Genomic DNA, 23248 nt, shown 5'->3' on the forward strand with positions numbered 1-23248 from the left:
GAGGCCTAGGAACATGAACAATAGCTCTAGAAGCTTCTACAACCCTCTATGATTCATTACACGTCATCGCTCCTTAGTTACCCACAAGATTGGTTAAGTTATGACATAATTTATCTATAGGTACTCTGACCTTGGACCTCCTTTTCACTTCCTATAGGCTAGGAACCCAAGAGATGGTTCTATGGGATTCTCTTACGTTCACTACATGATTAGCAAGCTAGTTGTGGGTCGCACTTGATTTCTAATACATTTACCAAGCCTGGTTAGTCATGGAAAGTCATGGAAAATGAGAGAACTACACTCCTTTGGCATAAATAGGATTGCCCTTTCCTTAAGAAAGGGCAAGCAGGCAATACAGTAAATCGACTAGCACATACTTCTACGTCTTTTCCAAGCTTCCAAGCATTGATCTTGTTATTCTCTGTTTTTGAAAAGTCAGTGAGGTGCTAACCTCTGACTTACCCCTGAGTTCTCAGACTCAACATTTGTTGCAACTTGTCTAAACCACTTCACCACATCATACACCTGATTGCTGCGTTGTGGAATAGTCTAAGCTACAACCCTTTGGCTCTGTTTCCTAAGACAGTGTGTTGTCTTAGTAAATTCATCCCTTCCTTGGGTGGCTAGATTCTCATATCTGGTGCACCCACCATTACAGCTCATTAAGTAGAGTGTAGGCCTTATGGCCTAGAGCCTTATCTTGCTCGTTCTTCGTAGGCCTAGCCTCTAAGAGCCGCATTTCCTACAACGTGCATCCATCTAGGTAACTCGTATGTTTCGCAATGTAGTAGCGGTTTTAATAGCTCATCATTCGCATGTCGTACCTAGACAACTAAGCCCTACATTAGGCGAGAGAACCTACTATCTTATAATAAGAACCTAGTTAATATATCCAACCCTCTCGAATATATCTTCTTGATTATCTATTGCCTTCTCGCCACCTTCCGAACTGGTGTCAATTTTCGTTGGCTCAGTCTCTGGTCGGCTAAGAGACTTACCCGTCGACTCCATTGTCATCCTAGTCTGAGCCTTGCCATTGCGTAGCAACCGGCCCTTTGAAGTTCTTGCGTGCATGAACGAGATACCACGCTCCGCTGATAGCGGCGAACCCGGCAAACACGACGCTAGCGTAGTTCATAGGTGATGCGGTAACGGGGACGGAAACGGGCATGCTGAAGATGATCACCGAGAAGAAGATCCACACCACGCTAATGCCGTTCACAATGTAACCCGCGTCTTTCAGAGGGAACAGCGAGTGTTTGACAGTCTCCCGGTGACGAAGTAGGTTGACAAGGATAGGGGCGCAGTAGGAGGCGTTCAGGCAGATGGTGGCCACTCCAGTAAACGAGTTGAATGCCGCAGAGGAGCCAAAATACAGACAACCAAGGGCGCAGTCAACAAACGCGGAAAGAAGCAAGGCTGATAGCGGGACGTTAAGTGTCTTGTTGACCTTTTTCCACAGCTTGTATCCAGGAATTGCGCCGTCTCTAGCAAAAGCGTATGTGCATCGAGAGGAAGCAGTCAAGGCGCCAACCCCGGCAAAGAAGAGAATCCCTAGAATTAGCAGCAGCAAGCAGAAGCCAGCAGTCTTTGAACCTGTGGCCGTTGTTAAAATAAGACCAATAGGCTGCCCATTGGCCACATCTAGGAGCAGTTTCACATCCGGTAGTACGAAGAGGATGGGAACCAGATAGACGACGCCAGTAAGGCCGGCTGCAGCAACTGAGAGGATGATGGCTTTTGGAACTTCGCGCTCTGGGTTCTGGACTTCTTCGCACATGGAGGCAACCATGCCATATCCTGTTAGGACGTAGGCGCCTGCAATTCGTTAGCGTCACCATCCATAATGGCCGTCGTTGTACGATATAAGAGGGAGCATCCCGTACCTTGCAAAAGCCCAACAAAAAAGGACCAGCCCGCTGGCCAGCCACTAGCAGATGGATCGTAGTGGGTAAAGACCGTTTTCGCGGACCTCTTATGATCACACATGGAAAGCAGTGTAGCCAATATAATGAAGATGCTAATGCTTGTCCAGTAGATGCATACTTTGTTGATCAGGTCAAGATAGCGCGACCCAAAGGCATTGACAAGCGTGCAGAGAAGCATGACAGCCCAGAAGCAAAGCACTGTCTGCCACTGATTAGGCGTAAAGTCCTCATCCCAAATTGATATCGTGCTCAATACCAATTGTGCACCAGAGAAGTTGATGGAGAGTGTAACAGTCCAGTTGCCAACAAGGGTGAGCCAGCCAGCAATGAAGCTCACAACAGGTGCCCAGCGAGGAGTGCTTAACATGGCAGACCAATAGTAGGTACCGCCCGCAGTTGGGTAGACGGCACATATCTCAGCAAGGGACGCAGCAATGCAGAGGGAAATAAGGGAGACGACGACCCAGCCCCAGAGAACGGCAACAAACTGGCCATTGGTCAAGGTGATGTACATTGTAGTAGACAGACCAAAGGGGACGGCCATGATGGCAAAGGACAGGCCGAGAATGCTCAACATGCTGAGGCTGCGAGGGAGCTCGGACTTGTAGCCCATCTGGCTGAGAGAGTTTTTGGCATCGCGCGTGGCCTCCATGAGGTTGTCGTGTGGCGTTGCGTCGATGGGTTTGGAGCTGATTCAAGAACTGTGTTGGGGTAGTTTAGGAGCTGGTAGCAAGTTGCATCCCGCGAGCCAGCAAGGGGGGAATGGAGATGGAAATGGAAATGGGAACGGATACTTATAGTGGAGTAATTGCATGCATCTGCGCCAGTTGCCGTGGTTAATCAAGTAATGCACGGACTAACGACAACCTATACAGTACGGCGATAAGAGTAAGTTATGTGTATGGCCCGTGGTCTTGTACTACAAATTTGCTGGAATTACTTCGTTTGAGCAGAGCACAGGCCCGTACACATACACATACTTTTGTCGCCGTACTGTATCCTGCTGTGCCCCGTACGGGGTACCGAGTATAGGGGTGTGGAGTATGAGGTATGGAGTATGAGGTATGGGGTATGGGGTATGGGGTATGGGGTATGGGGTATGGGGTATGGGGTATGGGGTATGGGGTATGGGGTATGGGGTATGGGGTATGGGGTATGGGGTATGGGGTATGGGGTAGGGAGTATGAGGTATGGGGTATGGGGTATGGGGTATGGGGTATGAGTTGCTAATCAATCCACTACTACGAAACCAGCAACTGCTACTGTTTGGGGTTATAATATGATAAGGATTGCGGTACGCGCTCGCTGCTATTCTGCATATGCTCTAGTGTCGAGCGCCGCAAGAGTTGCAATTGGCTCAAGCCAGCTACCAAGGGGCCGCCCCCTTATCGCTATAGGTATAGGGCATCAAACATAGAACGCCTCTAGACTGTAGATCCCAGAGCAGCAGAATGGCCGGGACGAGACAGTCAGTAACCCCGCTTGCCCATGCTGTATCGCAAGCGCTGGGATTATCTAAGATTCTCCGACCATCGGACAGATGCTATTGCCATCCATGCCCTGGACTCAGTCAACTCCACAACTACCCCTTCTACACAGCATGGTCATTCATTCTCGGCTCGGCGGCCGGCGGATCACTTCTTTGATATTGCCGATCCTGTGCCCATATTAGATACCATAATAGTCAAAGCAAATGGCGTCGAAGCTACTCGCACTTTTCGACCACTATGGATCCCTAAGAGGTTTCCCTATCATCTAGGCATATGCAACCTCTACAGAGCTTAGTGACCTAGCCTAGGCACAGTAAAAGAATGTTATTAGGTAAATCGGAGCTCTCTAGACTAAAGCTGGGATCCTTCCATTTTGTGCTAGAATCCCACAAATCGCTTGCTTCCATACCTCTGCTGAGTTCACCATCTCTTCACCTCCACTCATACTTCTATGTCTTGGATACTGTATTTCTACTGCTGTTATTACCTTTCTATACAATCAACAACTTCACATTTAGATAGGAAAGCTATCTAAACGGCTTTGAGATGGGTTTGCTTCTGTATTTCTAACGCACCCAGCACAATACCAGGAAAACCCCGCCAAGCCTCAGCAGAGCTGCCACAGCTCATGTCATCATCTGGAGTATTTCCTTGGGGCATTTCAAATGCCAGTATCAGCTTGAGAAGCTTGATATTTCAAGAGGTCCAGTTATCCAAGCCCTCATCAGTACCACCGTCAACACAGCTGACAGTCGAGCTGGCAGTCGTGCTTCCCAGAGCCCATTAGATCATCTTGCTGGAAACACATCAAGGCAAGCTTTCTCTCTCTATCTATCACCACTTTTTCTGACTGAGTCTTCGCTGACTCCCCTCTTCTAATCGCAAAAGCCAAAACCACTCTTGAATCCACGACCTTGCCGAAGCCCAAGCTACCTACAAATAACTCCATACAATTCTCTTCGCTCTAATGGACAGCAAGCTGACCCACCCGCATGCTGATCATCACAGTGGCAATGATCTCCAGATATTGGTCTCTATGCTGGAACCTCTCCGGCCTTCAATGCCATCAACCAAAGTATCCAGGTGCCAAGATATCGATACCACACCCTCCCATACCCTCAGCCCTCGACATCCTGTCATGTCAGCACCTCCCCAGGCTCATTCTGGGCTTCAAACCTGGAATGATCCCTAGGATGGATTCTCACAATCCAAAGCTCCCCATGTGTCTTCACACTGGATACTCAACACCAAGCCGCCTCCCACCTTAACGCTCGACACCTAGCCATACCCTTTCACGCCCGTCTCCGAACTATCCCTCTCGATACTGATGCCCTGAGTGGAATCTTCTGTGCTAAGATACCTGGTGAGTCCTCGCTGCTGCCCACACTCCCATGGACAGCCCGAATATATTCTCAACTTATTTTCCGATTTATTTTTTGATTTCTAGGCATCTTATGAGCTTTGAAATGCTCTGCATATTGCGCATTTTCGAGCCATTAAGGTAGTACTGCGCAGATCCTCAATTTGTATGGCGTTTTTTATCTTGAAGGGGTCGGCCTGCCGAATTCTGAAAAAACGGAGGTTGCATAGCTCAGGGTTGATTTTGGCTGTGTTTTGGGGTGTTTACTATGCACGATCCGTGGAGCTGTTCTTAGACAGCTGTCATCAGCGATGCATAGGCAGGTACTTCTGGTTTGAACGGGGTCTCCGTTTTCTCCTCTGCTTTTTCGTGTTTTACCTTGTGTTTCTTAGCTCTTGGTTTAGAGATGGATACAGAGCTTGGTATTTGTTTGGGGTCCCTGGCCATTGCCATATATAGCCGGTTATACTCAACAGGTCTAGGTATCGTTTCGTTCTCATGTTTTGGGTTAATATTTATTAGCAGTGCAGCTCAGAGCTCTGGCGATGATCACACTCGTTTAACGGTTGGTATTTGGTTCGTTTATCTATTTCAAATTTGTCTATTTCTTCCGTTTCTTCTTCCTGTTTTTCGTGCTACTTTAGCAGCTTCTTTCTAATGTTTTCACATTGGAGTTTCCTTCTGTGTCGTGCTCTTCGTGGCTGCTAACATTATGCCAGCTTCACACAAGGTAAGTACAGCTTCTCGTCAGCCTCTTCTTTTCCTCTTCTTTCCTCCGCTCGTTCCTGCTTCGGCCGAGAACTTCCAGCAGCCCATCAACAACTCGGGCACAGATCTACTAGGTAAGTCTGCGTTCCCCTTCATCACAAACCACTAACTGATATCTGGATCCATCTAGAACAGTGCCAAACTAATGTGGAGATATCCAGCTTTCGACGCTCTTCTGTCTCCGACTAACAACCACACCCTTACCGAAGACTGGCGATACGAAACAAACACAATAGCTCGGCAATACCTTGGATATCACCCCCGACAGAGAAACCTTGGGCCGGCGGACTTGGCTGGATATGTAACTTCCAGCCATAAACACATACACTAGAGGATACGGCGAGGGCTGGGAGCTGACATTGGATTCGGGATAGGATCAAGGCCTGGAGCGCTAGGCCAGAGGAGGCAGTGGACGTCTGGAGGGCTGGTTGGTGGTTGGTGCGACTTTGGAATAGTCGCACCTCTACTTTGGACGGGGCCATGGATCGGGGCTGGATATATAGAGTAGGTAGTTTAGGAATATACAGTATTATACCAGGATTTCTGCGTTTCTTGATGACCACCGTGAACTTGCCGCCACGGCTTCGCTAACAACACCGTTTGGATATGGATCTGGCCACCATTACGGCGTCCACACAGAATTACGGCAGCATTGCCGTCGCCATACTATGGCGAGGCATCTACGGATTATGGCCGGCGGCGGTGGTTCTTCACAATTACAGTACTATTACAACTACAGTATTACATCCAAAACCCGTCGCGCCGGCCATACATCCCAGACTGAGGGCACGGTCGCCGCCTACGGGCAGTTCAATACACCGTCAGTATTAGAGCGGCGATTATACAGTCGCTCCAGTGCGACGGTCGCGCCGACCATTACGGTAGCCATACAGTATGGCCACTGTAATGGATTTGGCCTGTGCGCTGGCAAGGTATAGATTCCGTAGATTGCTTCACTCTAACAACAACAACAAAACAATCACATACACCAGTGCTCTGCTGTTCACCATTATTACTTTTACTTCTACCGCTGTACTGAGATAATCCACTTAGTTCAACATTTATTGTGCGTAAAAGTCATTTTTTCCCCAGTAACTGAAGGCGCTGCCCTTTCCTCTACCGTCTGCCAAGCAGTCTGTCCCTTCAAGCGCAAAAGCTGCCCTTGTCCTGGGTGCGTATCCATACTCTGGATTCGCCATTGTTTGCCGCACTCTGAAACGCACCTCCGGAACCTGCGGTTACCGTTGTGCAGGTAAAGAGGTCGACGATTGTATCCCCGGAATCGAACTGAGATGATGGGACGCTGAATCCGTTGGTTCTACCCGTCGCCCCAACATTCGACACAACAACCACTACCGGGCCTATCTTCATTGCCAGATACTGACGTCCCTAGAACCTCGCGCTCTTGGTCAACGTGCCGAGTTGGAGGAGTCTATTCTATGCTAGAGTATGATAAAGTATTAGAGGAAGATGGAGAAAGCTTGGAAAATGGGGAAACCAGAGGGAGGGGATGAGGGTAACTGTGCACTTCCACGTGTGCCAAATAGAGTGAAATAGAGTATGAACATCATTATGCGGGGGTGGCATTGACTACCGCCGCACTACCGGCGTTAACCTAGTTAAATGGGTGCAGTAGCGTAGGGGTCTAGGGGAACTTATTCGCGATTATTCGTGATAAATTTATGATAATTTATGATTATGAAGGTGTTTGAAGGGTGTTGGATGGTGATCGGCGGAGTAATTGTCGGGCCTTTTCCACCATAATAAGCGCTAATGGCGCTTGATACAGCCTCCTCGAAACGGCTTTCATCTAATTTCCAATATAATAGTCTCGAATGCCGCCGGTAGCCGGTACTAAGAAAGCCATAAACCTATTAAACTTACAGTGGCAGCTATGAAGAAGTTGGGCACGTCTGGAGAGCTAGCTCCCTTCCCCCACGTGCTCCTGCCCAAACAAGCAACAATAAACAATGAGGATGGGGCCCTTAGAGCCTTGGCGCTTAGATTTTTGAGCCTCGGCCGCCGCCAAACGCGTTTCTTTTTCGTCTCAACTTCCCACAGCAAATTATTCTCCCTTGACCAAATAATAACCACCATAGATAAAAATCCATCTTCTCTCATTATTACCCTATGTTTTGACATATATTTCACCTTTTGCTGCTCTCTGCCAATTCCTCGGGATTGCGCTGATCAGAAACACGATAAGCTTCGTCCCTCCCGCACATCTCGCTCAGATGCCTACACTCGCTGTTACAAACTTTAATGTTGTATGCTCTGTTCTTGGCGGCTTCATCACGCTCTTTGGGCTTGTATCGTACTTGTTCAAGGAGAAATTCTATCTCTCCGAAGCCTGTAAGCCTGCCCAGCCAATGATGCCACATGCAGCACCCCCACTAACGACCTCCATATCAGTGATATCCCTTCTCGCGGGAGTTGTCTTCTCTCCGCCTGCCACCAACTTCGTGAGGCCACTAGAATATGCCAATGGAGATAAAATTGCCCTCGAGCAGATTACGCTCGCCTTCTCACGCCTCGTCCTTGGCGTCCAACTTGTCCTCGCTGGCGTGCAGCTGCCCAGTCGGTATCTGAAGCGAGAATGGAAACCGCTCTCGCTTTTGCTTGCGCCTGTTATGACCACCATGTGGATGTGCAGTAGTCTGCTGATTTGGGCCATGGTGCCCAACTTGCCATTTCTGCATGCATTGGCGGTGGGCGCTTGTGTCACGCCGACGGACCCCGTGTTGTCGAATTCCATCGTCAAGGGCAAATTTGCGGACAAGAATGTGCCGAAGGAGCTGCAGAAGATTATTATCGCCGAGTCTGGAGCAAATGATGGACTTGGGTACCCGTTCTTATTTCTCGCCTTATATTTGATCAAATATACTGGTGAGGGCGGCCTCGGCCAGACAGGTGGCGCAGGAAAGGCGATGGGATTGTGGTTTTACGAGACCTGGGCCTACACGATCATCCTTAGTGTCGTATATGGCGCTGTTGTCGGCTGGACTGCAAACCAGCTACTTCACTGGGCAGAAGAGCGGAGGTTCGTCGACCGCGAAAGCTTCCTTGTCTTTGCCATCGCGCTTGCTCTGTTCATTCTCGGAACGTGCGGGATGATTGGGACTGACGACGTCCTTGCGTGTTTTATTGCTGGAAATGCTTTCACGTGGGACGATTGGTTCCGTCTAGAGACTTTGGATGACTCGCTTCAGCCTACAATCGACATGCTTCTCAACTTGTCGGTATTCCTGTGGTATGGGGCCACATGCCCCTGGGAGTTGTTCCTCAACAATAACGTCATTCCCCTCTACCGCCTCGTCTTCCTTGGGATACTGATCTTGGCTTTCAGACGCCTCCCAGTTGTCTTCGCCATGCACAAATTCATCCACCAGATTGATGAAAAGCGACAGGCAGTTTTCGTCGGCTTCTTCGGGCCCATCGGCGTCTCGGCCATCTTTTATCTCTACATCGGACGGGAATTTCTACACGAGATATCTACTGGCGATGCTGAGAGACCAGACGCCGAATCGCTTGCGGAAACGCTAAATGTCGTCGTCTGGTTCCTTGTAATTTGCAGCATCGTAAGTTGCACTTAACCCACTCAACCCTTATCACCCCCATTAACACCTTTAGGTCGTCCACGGAATCAGCATCCCCCTTGGAAAACTAGGCTTTTACCTCCCCCGTACCATATCCAACGCCCTCGACTCCACGCGCGAGTCCGAGATCGAAGACATCGAGGAGCCACGCTGCTTCCAGCTCCGTCGCCGCAACCGAAACCGCAGAGAGCGGAACCACCCGGGCCAGATCTCTGCGCCACGGGATGCCGTACTGAATCGTGGGACTGTGATTCCTGCATTTAAGGACGATACTGCGCCGTCAAGTGGGAGGAGTACGGTTATTGGGAGGGAGAATGTAGCAATTAAGTTTGCTGGAGATTCGATTACGAGGGTGGGGTGAGGAGTGGGCGTGGTTCTGATGCTGGGTATTCGTTTATGGAAGGTGCCTGATATTGATAAGAGGCTCTTGCTCGAATGTTTTACTCCCTGGAGGATTTAGGTTGGAAAGCTTTACAGGTAAAGTGCCATTGTCTATAGGAGGGTCACTTTGAACGAGACTATAACGGTGGGAATATGCATGGGGGTCAAAAGCTGCGTGTGGAACCATGGAGGAGCAGTTGGTTCTAACAAAGTATACTATCACGGCCATCTGTTGGGGGATTTACCTTGGCCAATACTAATCGCATGCCGTGGTCAGTAATTGTTTCTTAGCAGCTATAACTCGAGCAGGGCGAGGCACTTCATCCATATAGACACTTTAAACCGGTCTTGCGAAATACCCCGTACTCATCGTCTCAGAAATAGATTTGACTTATTGGAACGTATTGATTGCAATCACGTAGAAATATAGGACAGTCTATATCTATCTATCTACTAATTTCTACAGTTACGTGCCGGCAATTCTCTCATTGGCTTTAAGCTATCATATCCATGCTGCATAATCTCTCGGAATAGTTGTTTGATGACTGTTTGCATCCATCCAGTTGATACTGACGTGGAAGCTTTCATCTGTTGGTGACCGAAGGAGTGCTGTGTGCGGCCCTAAGCTTCATTGGGATATAACTACATATTCTAGCTGCAGAATAGGTAAGTGCAGAACTTGTGGGGGAAACAGGCAGATATTGGCGAATGGGTTTGATATGTGTCTTCGACGGCCAAGGGTCGTTTCGCGCAGCGTCAATTGGTAGAATGCGGCTGCCTGCATTCCTATGCATGAGTACGCCGGTTCTGGGCATCCGAACGGGCGACTTTTGCAACATAGTACTTTACTGGATTCGTTTTGTTGCCCTGCTGCGTAGATCAATTCAGCCTCGCCATTAATGCGGGGACACGTAGGACTAAATCCCAAGTGCATGGTCAGGCTCAAAATGTGTCGCCCATAGCTATTGAATCATCTGACTTCTGCGTCTAGGCAGACGCTCCCCCACATCCAACCTCTCGGTGATGGTGCGACGAATGGCCAATAGAGTTTCTCGATGGTACACCCTTGAATATCTTTTTGGTCCATCATCGTCACTGTCCGGGATGCTTTTTATTGGTGAAGATGTAAGGGTTGGCAACTGAGCCGTCTTATCTCGCCGATGCAATGCAATACGACATCGAATTACTCGAGAGATTATGGCTCAACCAGTGGCATAGAGGCACGTTCTAAAACCTGCAAGCCTTGATTTATTATAGGTGAAAATTGAATGGGGGTAGCCGAGGCTTTATTGAGGCACACTGCTTCCATCAAGAGATTACAGGCGGCCTCGTTATAAATCAGATGATGTTCTGTTCCGTTATCAAACTAAATGATCAAATGAGCCATTGGTCATGAAGCTTTATTTCCTCAAATTCTTCTCGCTGAGAATGCACGCTTGCAATTCCCAAACAAGCTCGTAACTTATTAGCTATCAGTTATTGCCTTATGTCACGGAGTCAAGATCTGGCCAGGGCGCTAAGAACAGAGAAAACCCGTAGAGAAGCCCCATTGACGTCTGGCATTAGCAGCTTCAAACGGAATTTCTCGAAAACTATTAGAATTGGTAGAACTCGCAGCCAACAGGACGACACAATTTTAAGAATGGTATGAAATTGGTAATTCTAAGTCGCATTGGGAATTTGATCTAATTGTCATTGATGATAGTCTACTTCGCAAAGTAAACAACGTACAAAGCGAAACAAACCAGCCATGGACGACGAGCTACCGAGGACCAACGGACACACCGGTAGCCAGTCTAATAACGCTCCTTCGGTTTCCCAGCCCGAGACGGACCTCAGCCCTCTAGCTCAAGAGCTTCGCGGGGCGTCTGAGCAGTTGTCAAATATCCAAAACGCCATTAGAGCCATAAGTGCATCGTGCATCCAACATGCAGACCATATTACTCAGATTCCGGAGTGGAGAGAGAGATATGAGAACCTACGGAAGGAAGTCGAGAACAAAGACATAACGATTGCAGATCAACAGACTACCCTCAACGTCCTCAATAAGATGGCTTCCGAGAAAGATAAAGCTGCCGAAAGGGATGTTGAGGACTTTTTAGCAAAGAAGAAGAGTCTGGAACAAGATCAAGTAGAACTCGATCAGCAAAAGCGAGCAGCCGCTGAGGCGCTAAAGGAAAAGGAGTCGAAATTGAAAGCCGAAGTTATCAAAACAATTTCGCGGCGAGCGGAAGAACAGGATAAGAAGTTCCATGCCCAAATGAAAGCCCTAGAAATTGACATGGAAAAGCAGAAGAAAGACCAAGAGGAAGAACTTGGAAATTTAAAAGCAAAAACCAAAAAGGACGCTAAAACGATTACTGAGCTGAAAGCACAGATTGACGAGCTGCGACTTCAATCGAAAAAAGAGGTTGAGAGGTATGAGGATGAGAAAAGACTGAAGGAAGTATACAAACAGGACATAGAAGGACTTGAGGAGAAGTTGAAGGATCTACAGGAAGAATTTTCGTTGAACAGCGAACCTATCGAATATTAGTAAGTCAAACCTTAACTGATACTTTGCAAGGTAATGCAACTCACAAGAAAAATAGCCAAGGCGAATTCCTCAATATCTCACGCGCAATACAGGACATTTCTGTCCGATATCTAGCTAGAGACTTAAACAAAGAGGTATTCCACCTTTTACCGTTCTATATCTCTAACTGACAAACATAAAGGAAGTTGTAAGCTTGCCTGGTGCAATTTCTGTCGCTGACTCGACATTTTCCGATGTCCCCTTCTCGAATACCGATACTTCAAAGCAGCTTAGAATTGCCCATGGCCAGCGGGTAGTTGCAGACGCTATATGCAATATAGTCTGGCAACCATTTTCTTCCGATATAACGTCAGAAGATTCAAAATTATCTAAGCTTCTTCAAGACATAGGAGGCGCAGTTGGTACCGGTCGTTCCGCAGATGTCTGGAGAGCAGTCACAATGCGTGCACTAAAATCCACATCCATTGCTCATACACAGCCACAGCACAGTCCGTCCCAAACATTGAGCGCGGTACCTGCTATCAAGAGCAGGGAAGACAAACTTATGGAACTCGTTTTATCTGTTCTTGGCCCATTACTAGACCCGTCAGATTTGCTTCAGTTCAAAGCCAACCTTCTACAGATCACCAAACAAGCAATTTCCGTCTGGACCACTGCTCAAGCCGACGAACGAACGTTCACTGTCAATCCAAAACTTAACCAAGGGAACAAACGTGACTGGAAGATCGCGGCCCTTAATTATGCCGCGTTATATTCTGACGGTGGCAGCCAAGTAGTAGGTCCAAGGAGGCGAAATGCAACGAGCGTTTTCACCTTATTTCCAATCATCAGTGCTACGAAGCGGGTCCAGGCTCAGAAAGCAGGTCATGGACCACCTGGTAGTTGGCCCGACCAAGACCAGCAGCAAGTTCTAAATCCAGAAGTTACACTCATCCATGATGGTCTTGGCCTTCCGCAGGAGTCAGATATAGTTCGGGAGGGGATATCGGAAAGGGAAGAATTTATAAAGATGAGGTTGGCACACGAAGAATTATGGGACCAGAAAATTGCCCAGAAAGTCGCCGAGAAAGGTCCCAGTAGAAACAACTCTACGGCTGGTACTATATCTGGACCGCCGAGCCATCATAAGACCGGCAATTGAGGGAAAGGAAAACAATGCACCAGTAGCAGTGGACTTGGTATCGGAGATCCGAAATAGTATTCTTGCTGGTTTTTCATAGGAGTTTGGTAGTATATCAAAATATTATATGTTCAAAGACAATATGGTTCCATTTATTATATTAATGGACATGTTATGATGACTTTGTTGCTTACGATATATGTCGGGAGGAGGCTCTAGGAGAACCGGAGAGCCCTTCTGCGATGCCAAACTACAGCTTCGGATGATTCTTATCCGCTTCTGTCTCAATTCCAATCTCAGTGGTGCACAAAATAAACGTATCCCTCAAGCTCCCTACCCTATACTTCCGATTGACAGCCTGATAATCCTCGCTGGCCAACATGTTTGCAAAATGCCAAATGCTGGGATAGTGTGCTAGAGCGACCTCATCCCACCCCTCCCCACCGTCACCGTCCTGACGCACCACAGTCCCCACGATCTTTGCAGTCCCGCCCCTCCGCAAGCCTACCGACTTCGCGAACTCGGCGCCATACTTCAGATAATCTCCCTTCTTTCCTTCCTTGAAAGCGAGAAGGTTGAGCATTGATACGGCGCCTTTCCCTTCCTGGGCGCTAAATATAGAGATCCACTCTCTCAACTCAGGGCTCAATTCGAGGTTCTGGGAGGAGCTTGCAGTGCGCGGCTTAGTTAATGAGCCGATCAATTCTGGCACGTCACCTGCTTTAGGGTGGAGCAATTGGGCATTCTTGGCCTCAAAATTTTGGAGAAGGCGAGAAGGACTGTAGAGTTTGATTAGTCTGCAATTCTCAGGGTTCGATGAGAGGTCAGGGTGCATACACTCCGGCATGGACAATCCATTGGTGCTGAACCAATGTCTGCAGGTCCGAAGGAAGAGGATCGGAATTAGGGAGGGTCAGAAGCAGATCCCAATGTATATTTTGTGCGAGTAGTTTATCTGTAGAAGTCGAATTTGGCAGGATGATCCAGCGCACGACCCTTCCTATCGTGAGTGGGGTGGTGGAAGAAGATGAAACGGCGGAGAGGAATTGGGGTATTGGCACTGCGAGAGAGAGAAGGAGGACAGTGCAGACTGGCATTTTGAAGATTTATTTTCTTTATAATTCAATGTGATCTTTACAGGTACAGGTCATGTCGAATGAGGGGCAACGATGGATATCAGGATTGGGCCTCGGCTTGATAGGCGCCGCTTAGTCATCCATAATCGAGAGAGTTAATAGTGAGTTCTACTATACGGACCCCGGTGTCCGAATACTAAGCGAACGACATCGCAGACACCCCCTGGATTTGTAATCAGTTATGTAAGCAACCCCTAGTAAACCGCTCTTGCAACCCTAGAATCTTAACTATATGACATTATATAGGCGAGGCCCGAATGATTGGCTGTCAATTGGCGTAATTCGGGATTGGCTGGCTTAGGTTTACGACCCACCTATTACTACCCTAGGTTTAGCGTCTACATTACTGCTTTAGACCTACGGTCCGTAAGGCTTCGTAATGCTTTGTGTGCTGAGTTTTCCTTAGGGTTATTACCGTTATACCCCTATCCGTAATACCCCTGTCCGTAATCTGTAATCTATAGTAATCCATAACTTCTGTAACTGCTATATTTCCATAGTGCTACTTGGTTTAAGGGTCTAATGAGTTCGTCACCTGCTATTCGGTGTGTGCACTGCTGTTTATACCAGGACCCGTCGCTCTTCCGTACTAATCAGCTAGGTCGCCGCTATACTACTTGCACTTTATGCTCTACCTGTTATGATATCAAGTGCGCCTTGCAGCTCGAGTGGGGCTTCAGGGGTGTGGGGAGCTTTCCGGGGTTGGAGCGAAGTTTTCAGTTGTGGAGTGAATTCTCAGAAGAGGCCGAGGTTGTAGGCGACAAGGCCGCCCCCAGTGTAGTCCCCCCAGAAGACAACAGCATTAAGGCCCTTCGGCCAGTCCTTCCACTCCTTGTGGGCGCGCAGGTCCTCAGAGCTACCGATCTGCCGGTTGACGACGGTGCCGTGCCATGCGCCCCCGAGCCGGTGCTGGCTAGGGCCGAGGTGGCGGTCGACGCGGCTGTAGAGGCAGTAGAGCTCGGGGCTGAGGAGGCGTAGCTGGTGGCCTAGCCAGCGGTACAGCTTGTCGTTAGCCTGGAGGAAGGCCTCGCTATGGGGCAGCTGCTTCTGGTACTCGCTACTCATCATGAGGTCCGGGGAGGAGTCGGCCCATAGGGCGAAGTGGGAGCACTCGAAGTGGCCGCGCCTCTGGCACTGTACGCTCTTTGGGGGTAGCTGCTCGCTCGAGCTGGCTAGGGTAGCGATGAGGTTGAGGGGGACGCGGAACTTGTAGGCTAGGATGCGTCCGTGGGGGTCGAGGACGAGGTGCGTCTGGGGGGTCGAGGGGATGGAGTGGTAGGAAACCAAGGCCTTAGGGTCGGGGGCTGGCAGGTCATAGCCCTTCATATCAGCCTTAAGCTGGCGCCAGGTCCGCTCGGCAGTGATGATGTCGCAGCCCTCATTGAACTTATACCACCGCTTTAGAGCCCTATGGGCGAACTGGCGGCGACTCTGGCCTAGTGGGAGCTTCGCGTCCCGAAAGGCTCCTGTCTGCAGTAGGTGGTTGAGCCGGGACTCATGCTGGTCCTTATCCATGATCCACGACATGATGTTGCTTGGTTGTTTCTTACTTGGTTGTTTGTTGGTAGTAGGGGGTTCCCTGTATAAGATATCTTGGGGGGCCCGGCCCTTTTTCCGGGACCATTGGAGAGGATTAATCGTACAGTCCAATCTCGCCAAGACGATGTCCGATTAGTCGATAACACTGCTAAGCCGATATTTTTTTCAACGTACGAACTTGTCTAAATATTGTAGATACATCTGATGATTTAAATGCTGAAGAGTTAGAATAATTTAATTAATTAATTGTTAAGATATTTTATAATTTTGTACGATGCCAAGAAAAATATGACGGGTCGCTTGTGAACTACGTTTAACAAAATCACAATATTCACAATCATGCACATATTGCTTAGCAGTTACTAAGAGGTCTTATAAAAATATTTGATAAATCGGCCGCTATTTCATTATCCTAAGCTGTTAACTAAAATACTTATAAACCTTTCATTTTATCATTCATTATAAGTGATAAAGTGCATGATCGACATAAATTGATGCACTAGCGTAGAGGGCAGTGGTACGGGCAAGGCTACCAACTGTATTTCAGCCTTGTCTTGGCATCACCCTAGCGTGGCGGCCTCCGATTGAACGAATAATAATTTGGTGGGCAACGAGTTGTTTCCATATTTATATCAGCCATCTCAGTCGCTACTGCCGCCACAAATCGATCGCTCCTTCTGTTTGAATTTGTAGGATTATTTGTATAGTTAGTATAGGGACGGAGGATAAGATGGACCGCGATCGTGGTCGTGATAGAAGGTTTGTCCTTCCTACATCTCATTGTTTGCCCCCTTCTTCAGTGTTTCGGCATGGACATGATCCTCAACTACGACGACGACTACGACGGCTACGACGACCAAGAAGTTGAAGGCGGTGAAGATGGTGAAGTCTTCGAAGTTGCCAGAGTCCAGCGATCAGTCAAGGAATTCAAAACTCGCAGTTTCTCGGAGCACATTGCGAACGAGATGGGATTGAAGGCTGAAAGAGGCGCATTAAAGAGACACCATGGAAGCTCTGCCACACCGCCTTCGCGAATCTGTATCATTGGAAAGCCGCAGTTGCCTGCTATATCTACATCAGGCGACGATACGGCTGTAGATCACGATAAAGGATGTGGTGTTGGTGAACGTGGAACCACTCAGACCTCATTTTCGCAAGCTGGCACACAGATCCCACAACCCGGCCTCGCCAACCAGACCCAACCCGAAAATACCACGATAAACTCAGTCTCCCAGCTTTCTCAGACCATACCCGAAACCAATACCGTGCCAGACAAAGGAGAGATGATGCCATGCCTCCCAGCGAAACCAAGCTTCCCCAATATACCAGCTCCTCCAACGATGCCAAATCTTCCGAGCCACCCAGCAGCCCGAGTGGGCAGCGACCTGATAGTCATCCTGCCACCCCGTCGACAGCAAGCGCTGAGCCGACGCCAAGCCCTAGGAGTGCCTACCAGAGTGTCTATCGACCGCTACCGCCCAGCACAATCACTAACAGGCCTCCGCAGATACGCCCCTCGTGGCGATGGCGAGGTAACGAAGATGGGCGCTGGGGAGTCGTACCGCCCTTCTGTGCGTCCGCGCTCCCCGCGATCCAACACCTCGCGATTCGATAGAGACCGGGATCGCTCGCCGCGGCGCGAGAGGCCGAGGAGCCCACAAGCATCGGATGCGTATATTCCCGGTGGCAGAGATAGGTCACCGCTGAGACGGCGGTCGAGGTCACCGGGTGCGTATCGCTCGAGGGATAGAACACCCCCACGAGATGTGCAGAATTGGAGAGATAGAGAGAGGGCGAGAAGTCCGCAGCGTCCGAGGGGCCCAGTGCGACCGAGGAGTCCGCAGCGGATGAGGAGCCCAGTGAGGCCAAGGAGTCCACTTAGGGCCATGAGTCCTGCCAGAGCAAGGAGTCCTATGCGGCCGCGAAGTCCTGGGAGACCTAGAAGTCCAGTGAGACGATTTTCGCCAAGACGAGGTGATGATAGACGCCCCAGGTCACTGCCAAGGAGGTCAGATTTAGACGAAAGGGATATTAGGTGAGTTTTACCATGTTGTGGTTTTTTTCCCCTTACAGTACAATCTCGGATCGTGTTCTATACTAGTTGTTTAGCTGTAAATTCGCGTCACGAGACCTCTTTGTTAATTCTTTGTTTGCTCCCACCATACCTTTACCTTTTCTATATTTCCAATTCTTAACAACCTCCCACAACCCTAAACATTACACAAACTGGAATAATTTCTGACAATGGGTTACAATCGTTATAGACGCAGGTCGCGGTCTCCATTTGACAACCGTGGCCCATTACGAGCTCGATCACCTATCTCAAGAAGATCTCCACCAGCAGGACCAAGGGGAGGTGGATGGCGACCAAGGTCTCGTAGCCCACCGCGCCGTGACGACCGCGTCGCAGTTGGCCAGATGTCGCTCACTTGGAGACGACCGCGATCGCCATCACCTTCGGGAGATAGATCTTCAAGGAGAAACTCTGAACACAGCACACGGCGCCCATCACCAAGACCTAGCTACCGCCCAGCGCCACCTGTGGATGACCTTCAGAGTATGCGTTCACCCTTTCCACGAGACAGGTCTCCGCGCCGGGACTCCACGCGATCTACGCCACGGGAACGATCGCCAGCACGCGCAGCGTCTCCGATGGTGAGATCCTCAGCGGTACAGGGTAGATCACCAGTTCGACTTGCACAACCCTTCAGAGCGCCTACTGGCCCAAGCGCCAACCGCAACTTCAGCGCTCCAATTCGGTCGCCGTCTGCATCTGGCCAATCTACACCGCTGTCGATGCCTGCGCCTAGTCGCCCCGAGGGTACGGCAGCGGTGGCACCACCATCGGGACCTCGCAACTTCAATCCCTCTCCTGCGCGTGGAGGGTTTCTCCCAAGAGGCGGCAGAGGCTCCTTCAGTGACCGCCGCCCAGAGCCAGGATGGGGAGGTGTACACAACAACAGGCCACCCCCTGTGCAATCCCCGACATTGCCCGCCACAACACCATCTGCGACCCCAGCCATTCCTACCGGCCCAAGAGTAAGCTCCTCAGGTAGCGATTGGAAGACGACTGCACCTCCATCCCGGTCCTCTTCCATCTCCTCGGGCCCCTTCCACGGCCACAACACCAAGATCTTCACACCTTCTCTTCCACGCGTCCACCCCGCCATCGCGAACCTTCCTCCCATAATCCCTGGTGGAAAGATTGACCCGACTTACTCGCCCGTACCGAAGGAGCTTGAGGCGCGCATCCGCAAGACCGATGAGGATCTCGAGCGCATGGGTGAAGATTTGAATGCGAAGGAGGAGAAGTTGCGGAAGGGTCTGGCACAATGGGATCGTCTGGCGAGGGAGTCTGCGAGTATGGGTCTCAAGGCGGAACTGAGCGAGAGGCATGTTCGGATGTTGGCTGGGGAGGGGGTTGGCGGGGCAGCATTTTAGGGGAGGTTACTGGTGTGGATTGTGCCTGGCCCATGATATTACCGGGACTCAGATTGGGGGTATGGATGTAATTCTAGGTGATTTGAGCGGGACATGGCGTTTAGTTTACTATGTGGACTGTCATGGCCTGGGAAGTTTACACTTTGCTGATTGGGCTTGGGGAGTAACGGAAGGGAGGCAGGTTGCAGTATAATAATGGACTCTAGAAGCGCAAAATACACTTGATGACGACAAAGTGAAATATTGTTCAGTTGACGACGCGTATATCTATAAACTTTTCGCTGTGGTAGTTACTGGATATCAAATGCCTGACGCCTCCCCACTAGCGCCACAATCCCCTGCCCCGCCTCACGTCAGCGCGTTCACGGCAACGCCACAACATCCATGCAGGTCACAGTTGCCTGTGGCTGAACCGTTTTATGTCCTCTACGTCTCTCTCTCCCCGCTGAAACTGTGTCGACGAGTTCACTCAACAAGTTCACCGCCATCCAGCATACAATTGCTACGTCGCTATTGCTTCTACATACGATATTTTGAGTTTTGGAGTACGCTGGATTGGTATATGGCTTGCGGCGCGACAGATTGCTCTGGAAACGACGAGCGCTAACGGGAAGGCTGGGACGGGGCTATCGCCACCTCAGGGTCCAGGGCGCTGCTGCGAGGGTGCCGGTTGTGGAGAGGGATTGAGAGCGACGCGGAGGACCTGAGGTGGTTCTGAAGCTCGGATCTGGCTCAATCGACGACACGGCGGCGACATGGTGAGTCGCAAGCAGGAGCCTGATGAGGGCGTGCCGACGGGTGGGGGCGGAAATACCGCTGGGGCGCCACAGACACAACGCACTCAGGGAGGTGGCGAGGGAGCCGGGAGTGAGAGGAGGGAGCAAGGGGGAGGCCCAGCATGGAATGAGATACCGGAATCGCTACGATCTGGGCCGCGGGGAGGGGCAGAGTCAATGAACCCGTTTGCGAGAGCTCAGAATACTGGGAATCCGCCGGCTTCGGGGTCGGCGGCGGAGGTAAATCCGTGGGTTGGCGAGGAGGAGAAGGGTGGGCCTGGTTCCAGCGTGCCAGACGCCAATGCTCCAGGACCCAGGGCGCCGGATGCCAGTGCGCCAGGTGCCAGTGGTCCTTCGCCACCCAGCCAACATCAAGGTGAGGGCCATTGGGGCTCGACTAGAGTGCGATTGAGTTTATAGCCATATACTGACTTCTCATAGATTCCAATGTGACTGATCAATTCCAGAACCTCAACATTGCGGACCAGAGTACAAATTCTTGGGAAGGCCCGGTTGAACAAAAGTCGACTGCGGAAGAAAAACCACAGCCAAATGCGCAACCTGTACCACCGTCGTTTGGCAAGGAATATTCTGGCAATGATGCCTGGTCGTCGGTGCCACCGCCGACAAGGGCACCTCCACCTGTCAATGTGGACGATACAAACGAGTCCTCGAACTGGGATGATGACCAGATGGATTTGTTCCGCACTCCAGCTGGAAACCGAGTGGTGACGGAGGAAGCAGAAAGTGCGTCGGAGGAAGCTCCAGGAGAATCATCTAGGCAGGACGCTGGACCTGCCCCTGTTGTGCCACAAAAAGAGCCGATGCGCGAGGATGGCGGGTCCGAGCCTACAGGCGCGGGGGAGCAGCAGAGCGGCGTTATTGATGCTGCAGGACATGAGGCCTCATCACAGAGACCCATTCCTCCTCGGCCACCGAACCTGCCACCGCGAAATATTGGAGATTCCGAAGAGGCAACAACAAGCCACGATGAAAACAGTGGAGGCGAAGCGAATGCACCCCCACCGCGCCAAGACGTCAGGAATAGTGAGGAAAAGAGCAAGGAGACATACGCGATCAGGAATATCACCTGGTTCGATGTAAGAGCGAGGGAGAACCCGCGGATCACACCGGTACTAATGCAGAATGCGAATGGACCGTGCCCACTGTTAGCTCTCGTGAATGCACTTACGATATCTACGCCCCAAAATCTGGCTACACCGTTGATTGAGACGCTCCGGACGCGGGAGCAGATCAGCCTCGAGCTGCTGCTCACTGCTGTTCTTGACGACCTTATGTCAGAACAACGTGAGGATGGGACAGAAGAGCTTCCGGATATAACAGATCTTTATACGTTCCTCATCACCCTCCATACCGGGATGAACGTTAACCCAAGTTTTTTCGCACCAGCCGCTACAAACTTGGCGAACGACCCAAGACGCTCAATGTCCCACATACATCCCTCGGAGCGCGAAGATATGATCCCGGGAACCTTTGAGCAGACGCGCGAGATAATGCTATACGGCACTTTCCTGATCCCGCTCATCCACGGCTGGCTCCCCGAGCCCGGATCTGATGCTCAGGCAGCTCTCGCGCGCTCGGCGCGCACCTATGAGGACGCACAACACCTCATGTTTCGCGAGGAAGATCTGGAGATGAAGTTCATCGGCGAAGGCCTTACGTTGGAGGAGCAAACGACGCTCGACGACATTATGACTATAAAGACCTTCTTATCCTCCTCTGGTACACAGCTCACAAACTCTGGACTAGAGACTATTCGCAAAGCGCTAGCACCTGGATCTGTTGCTATCCTATTTCGAAATGACCACTTTAGCACGCTTTATAAGAACCCCCAGAACGATGAGCTAATGCACCTCGTTACGGACATGGGGTTAGCTGGCCATGATGAGATTGTGTGGGAGTCGCTGCCTGACATCAATGGGCAGCATTGCGCGTTTTACTCTGGAGATTTCAGACCCGTTGGCGGTGACACACAGTCGCGACAGGCAGCAAGCGATGGGGATAGCCGCCTGGGGGGCTCAGAAGCTTCGACCGATACCAATGCGGCTCCATCTGGTAGACATCGGCGTGTGGCATCCTCCTCAGCCGAACAAGAGGACCACGACCTCGCACTAGCGATCCAACTGCAAGAAGAAGAAAACGAGCGCCATGAAGAAGAGATAGCCCGACGGAGACGCGAGAGCGGGAACACCCAGAAACAGCAGGGTAAATCATCCCGCGCCCGCAACACTAGCAGCAACGACATTCGCTTATCACGTTCTGATGGCGCTGGCAGCAGCGGGCCGCGCGGCGGAAACGCTGGCGGCTCATCACAATCCCAAGCAGCCCCAGCCGAATTTCCGCTCGAATCTCCGCCCCTGCAGACGTCCAACCTGCCCTCATCGCCAGACGAAACCTTGCCGAGCTATGAGCACGCGGCGACGCAGCCGGCGTTTGATCCGCCTCCGCACCATCCCGCGCACCCCAATGTGAGTCCGGAGGTTGGACGGAGGCTACGAGGCCTGTCGGCGACTGCGAGACAGGCGGAGAGAATTAGGCTGGCGCAGGCTCGGCCACAGCCACGGGTTCAACCTCTCGGGGGGGGGGGAATCGAAGGCAGAATCAGGAGGGGCGGGGGAGAGGAAAGGACAGGGATTGTGTTGTTATGTGAGGGAGGGTAGTTGACGCGGTTGAAATGATAGCAGGGAAGGTGGTGAACAAAGTAGTGACGAGGATATGAAAATGGGAAACGCAGCGTTAAGCTTCTGAGAGGCATGGTTATTGGGGCTTTTGTTGTTTTGGCGAGCAAGCGGTAATAAAGGACGCTTCTTTCGTTTGGCAGGGTGATTGAATATGCATTATGGAGGATAGATTAAGTAGGAGTATAAATTAATTCTTCCTCGGCTCGAACAAAAATGCTGAAACTATTTCGATGGTTTTGTACGTCAATAGATTGTGAAATTCTCTTCTAAGAAATATTATCCCCTTTCCGATTATTCTATCCGCCATCCATATGAGAAATTACTCCCTTCTTTTCAACTCTCCTAGAAGCACCATATATACACCCCTACACCCCAACCAAACTTTCTCATCGCATTTATACATCAATATTCTCGTCCCCCCACTAACCCCCTACCACCCCTCTAAACAGTATCTGTTGAAGGAGGAGGTTGCTCA

The 23248-nt window shown here is 50.5% G+C and overlaps 7 protein-coding genes across 7 annotated transcripts; 4 read left to right on the plus strand and 3 right to left on the minus strand.

Moving 5' to 3' along the window:
• Nucleotides 1–579: 579 nt before the first annotated feature.
• Nucleotides 580–2999, minus strand: VC83_00690 (uncharacterized protein). The gene is made up of 2 exons (XM_024464377.1): nucleotides 1887–2999; nucleotides 580–1818 (listed from the first exon to the last, which is right to left on the minus strand). Exons 1-2 carry the CDS (start codon nucleotides 2578–2580, stop codon nucleotides 1019–1021), a joined length of 1494 nt encoding a protein of 497 aa, XP_024327717.1. The 5' UTR covers nucleotides 2581–2999; the 3' UTR covers nucleotides 580–1018.
• A 4603-nt stretch (nucleotides 3000–7602) lies between these two features.
• VC83_00691 (uncharacterized protein) lies at nucleotides 7603–9946 on the plus strand. Its single transcript, XM_024464378.1, has 3 exons — nucleotides 7603–7898; nucleotides 7959–9124; nucleotides 9177–9946. Exons 1-3 carry the CDS (start codon nucleotides 7781–7783, stop codon nucleotides 9501–9503), a joined length of 1611 nt encoding a protein of 536 aa, XP_024327718.1. The 5' UTR covers nucleotides 7603–7780; the 3' UTR covers nucleotides 9504–9946.
• An 885-nt stretch (nucleotides 9947–10831) lies between these two features.
• On the plus strand, nucleotides 10832–13343 carry VC83_00692 (uncharacterized protein). Its single transcript, XM_024464379.1, has 4 exons — nucleotides 10832–11168; nucleotides 11229–12058; nucleotides 12115–12193; nucleotides 12241–13343. Exons 1-4 carry the CDS (start codon nucleotides 11010–11012, stop codon nucleotides 13198–13200), a joined length of 2028 nt encoding a protein of 675 aa, XP_024327719.1. The 5' UTR covers nucleotides 10832–11009; the 3' UTR covers nucleotides 13201–13343.
• On the minus strand, nucleotides 13344–14318 carry VC83_00693 (uncharacterized protein). Its single transcript, XM_024464380.1, has 2 exons — nucleotides 14017–14318; nucleotides 13344–13958 (listed from the first exon to the last, which is right to left on the minus strand). The coding sequence occupies exons 1-2, from the start codon at nucleotides 14274–14276 to the stop codon at nucleotides 13430–13432; spliced, it is 789 nt and encodes a 262-aa protein (XP_024327720.1). The 5' UTR covers nucleotides 14277–14318; the 3' UTR covers nucleotides 13344–13429.
• A 201-nt stretch (nucleotides 14319–14519) lies between these two features.
• Nucleotides 14520–16107, minus strand: VC83_00694 (uncharacterized protein). Its single transcript, XM_024464381.1, has one exon. The coding sequence runs from the start codon at nucleotides 15840–15842 to the stop codon at nucleotides 15051–15053; it is 792 nt and encodes a 263-aa protein (XP_024327721.1). The 5' UTR covers nucleotides 15843–16107; the 3' UTR covers nucleotides 14520–15050.
• Nucleotides 16108–16465: 358 nt separating this feature from the next.
• On the plus strand, nucleotides 16466–19530 carry VC83_00695 (uncharacterized protein). Its single transcript, XM_024464382.1, has 2 exons — nucleotides 16466–17889; nucleotides 18119–19530. The coding sequence occupies exons 1-2, from the start codon at nucleotides 16664–16666 to the stop codon at nucleotides 19293–19295; spliced, it is 2403 nt and encodes an 800-aa protein (XP_024327722.1). The 5' UTR covers nucleotides 16466–16663; the 3' UTR covers nucleotides 19296–19530.
• On the plus strand, nucleotides 19512–23005 carry VC83_00696 (uncharacterized protein). The gene is made up of 2 exons (XM_024464383.1): nucleotides 19512–20447; nucleotides 20513–23005. Exons 1-2 carry the CDS (start codon nucleotides 20051–20053, stop codon nucleotides 22750–22752), a joined length of 2637 nt encoding a protein of 878 aa, XP_024327723.1. The 5' UTR covers nucleotides 19512–20050; the 3' UTR covers nucleotides 22753–23005.
• The last annotated feature ends 243 nt before the right edge of the window (nucleotides 23006–23248 follow it).

This window comes from Pseudogymnoascus destructans, assembly GCF_001641265.1.
Source record: "Pseudogymnoascus destructans isolate 20631-21 unplaced genomic scaffold scaffold_2, whole genome shotgun sequence".
Classification (NCBI taxonomy): domain Eukaryota; kingdom Fungi; phylum Ascomycota; class Leotiomycetes; order Thelebolales; family Thelebolaceae; genus Pseudogymnoascus; species Pseudogymnoascus destructans.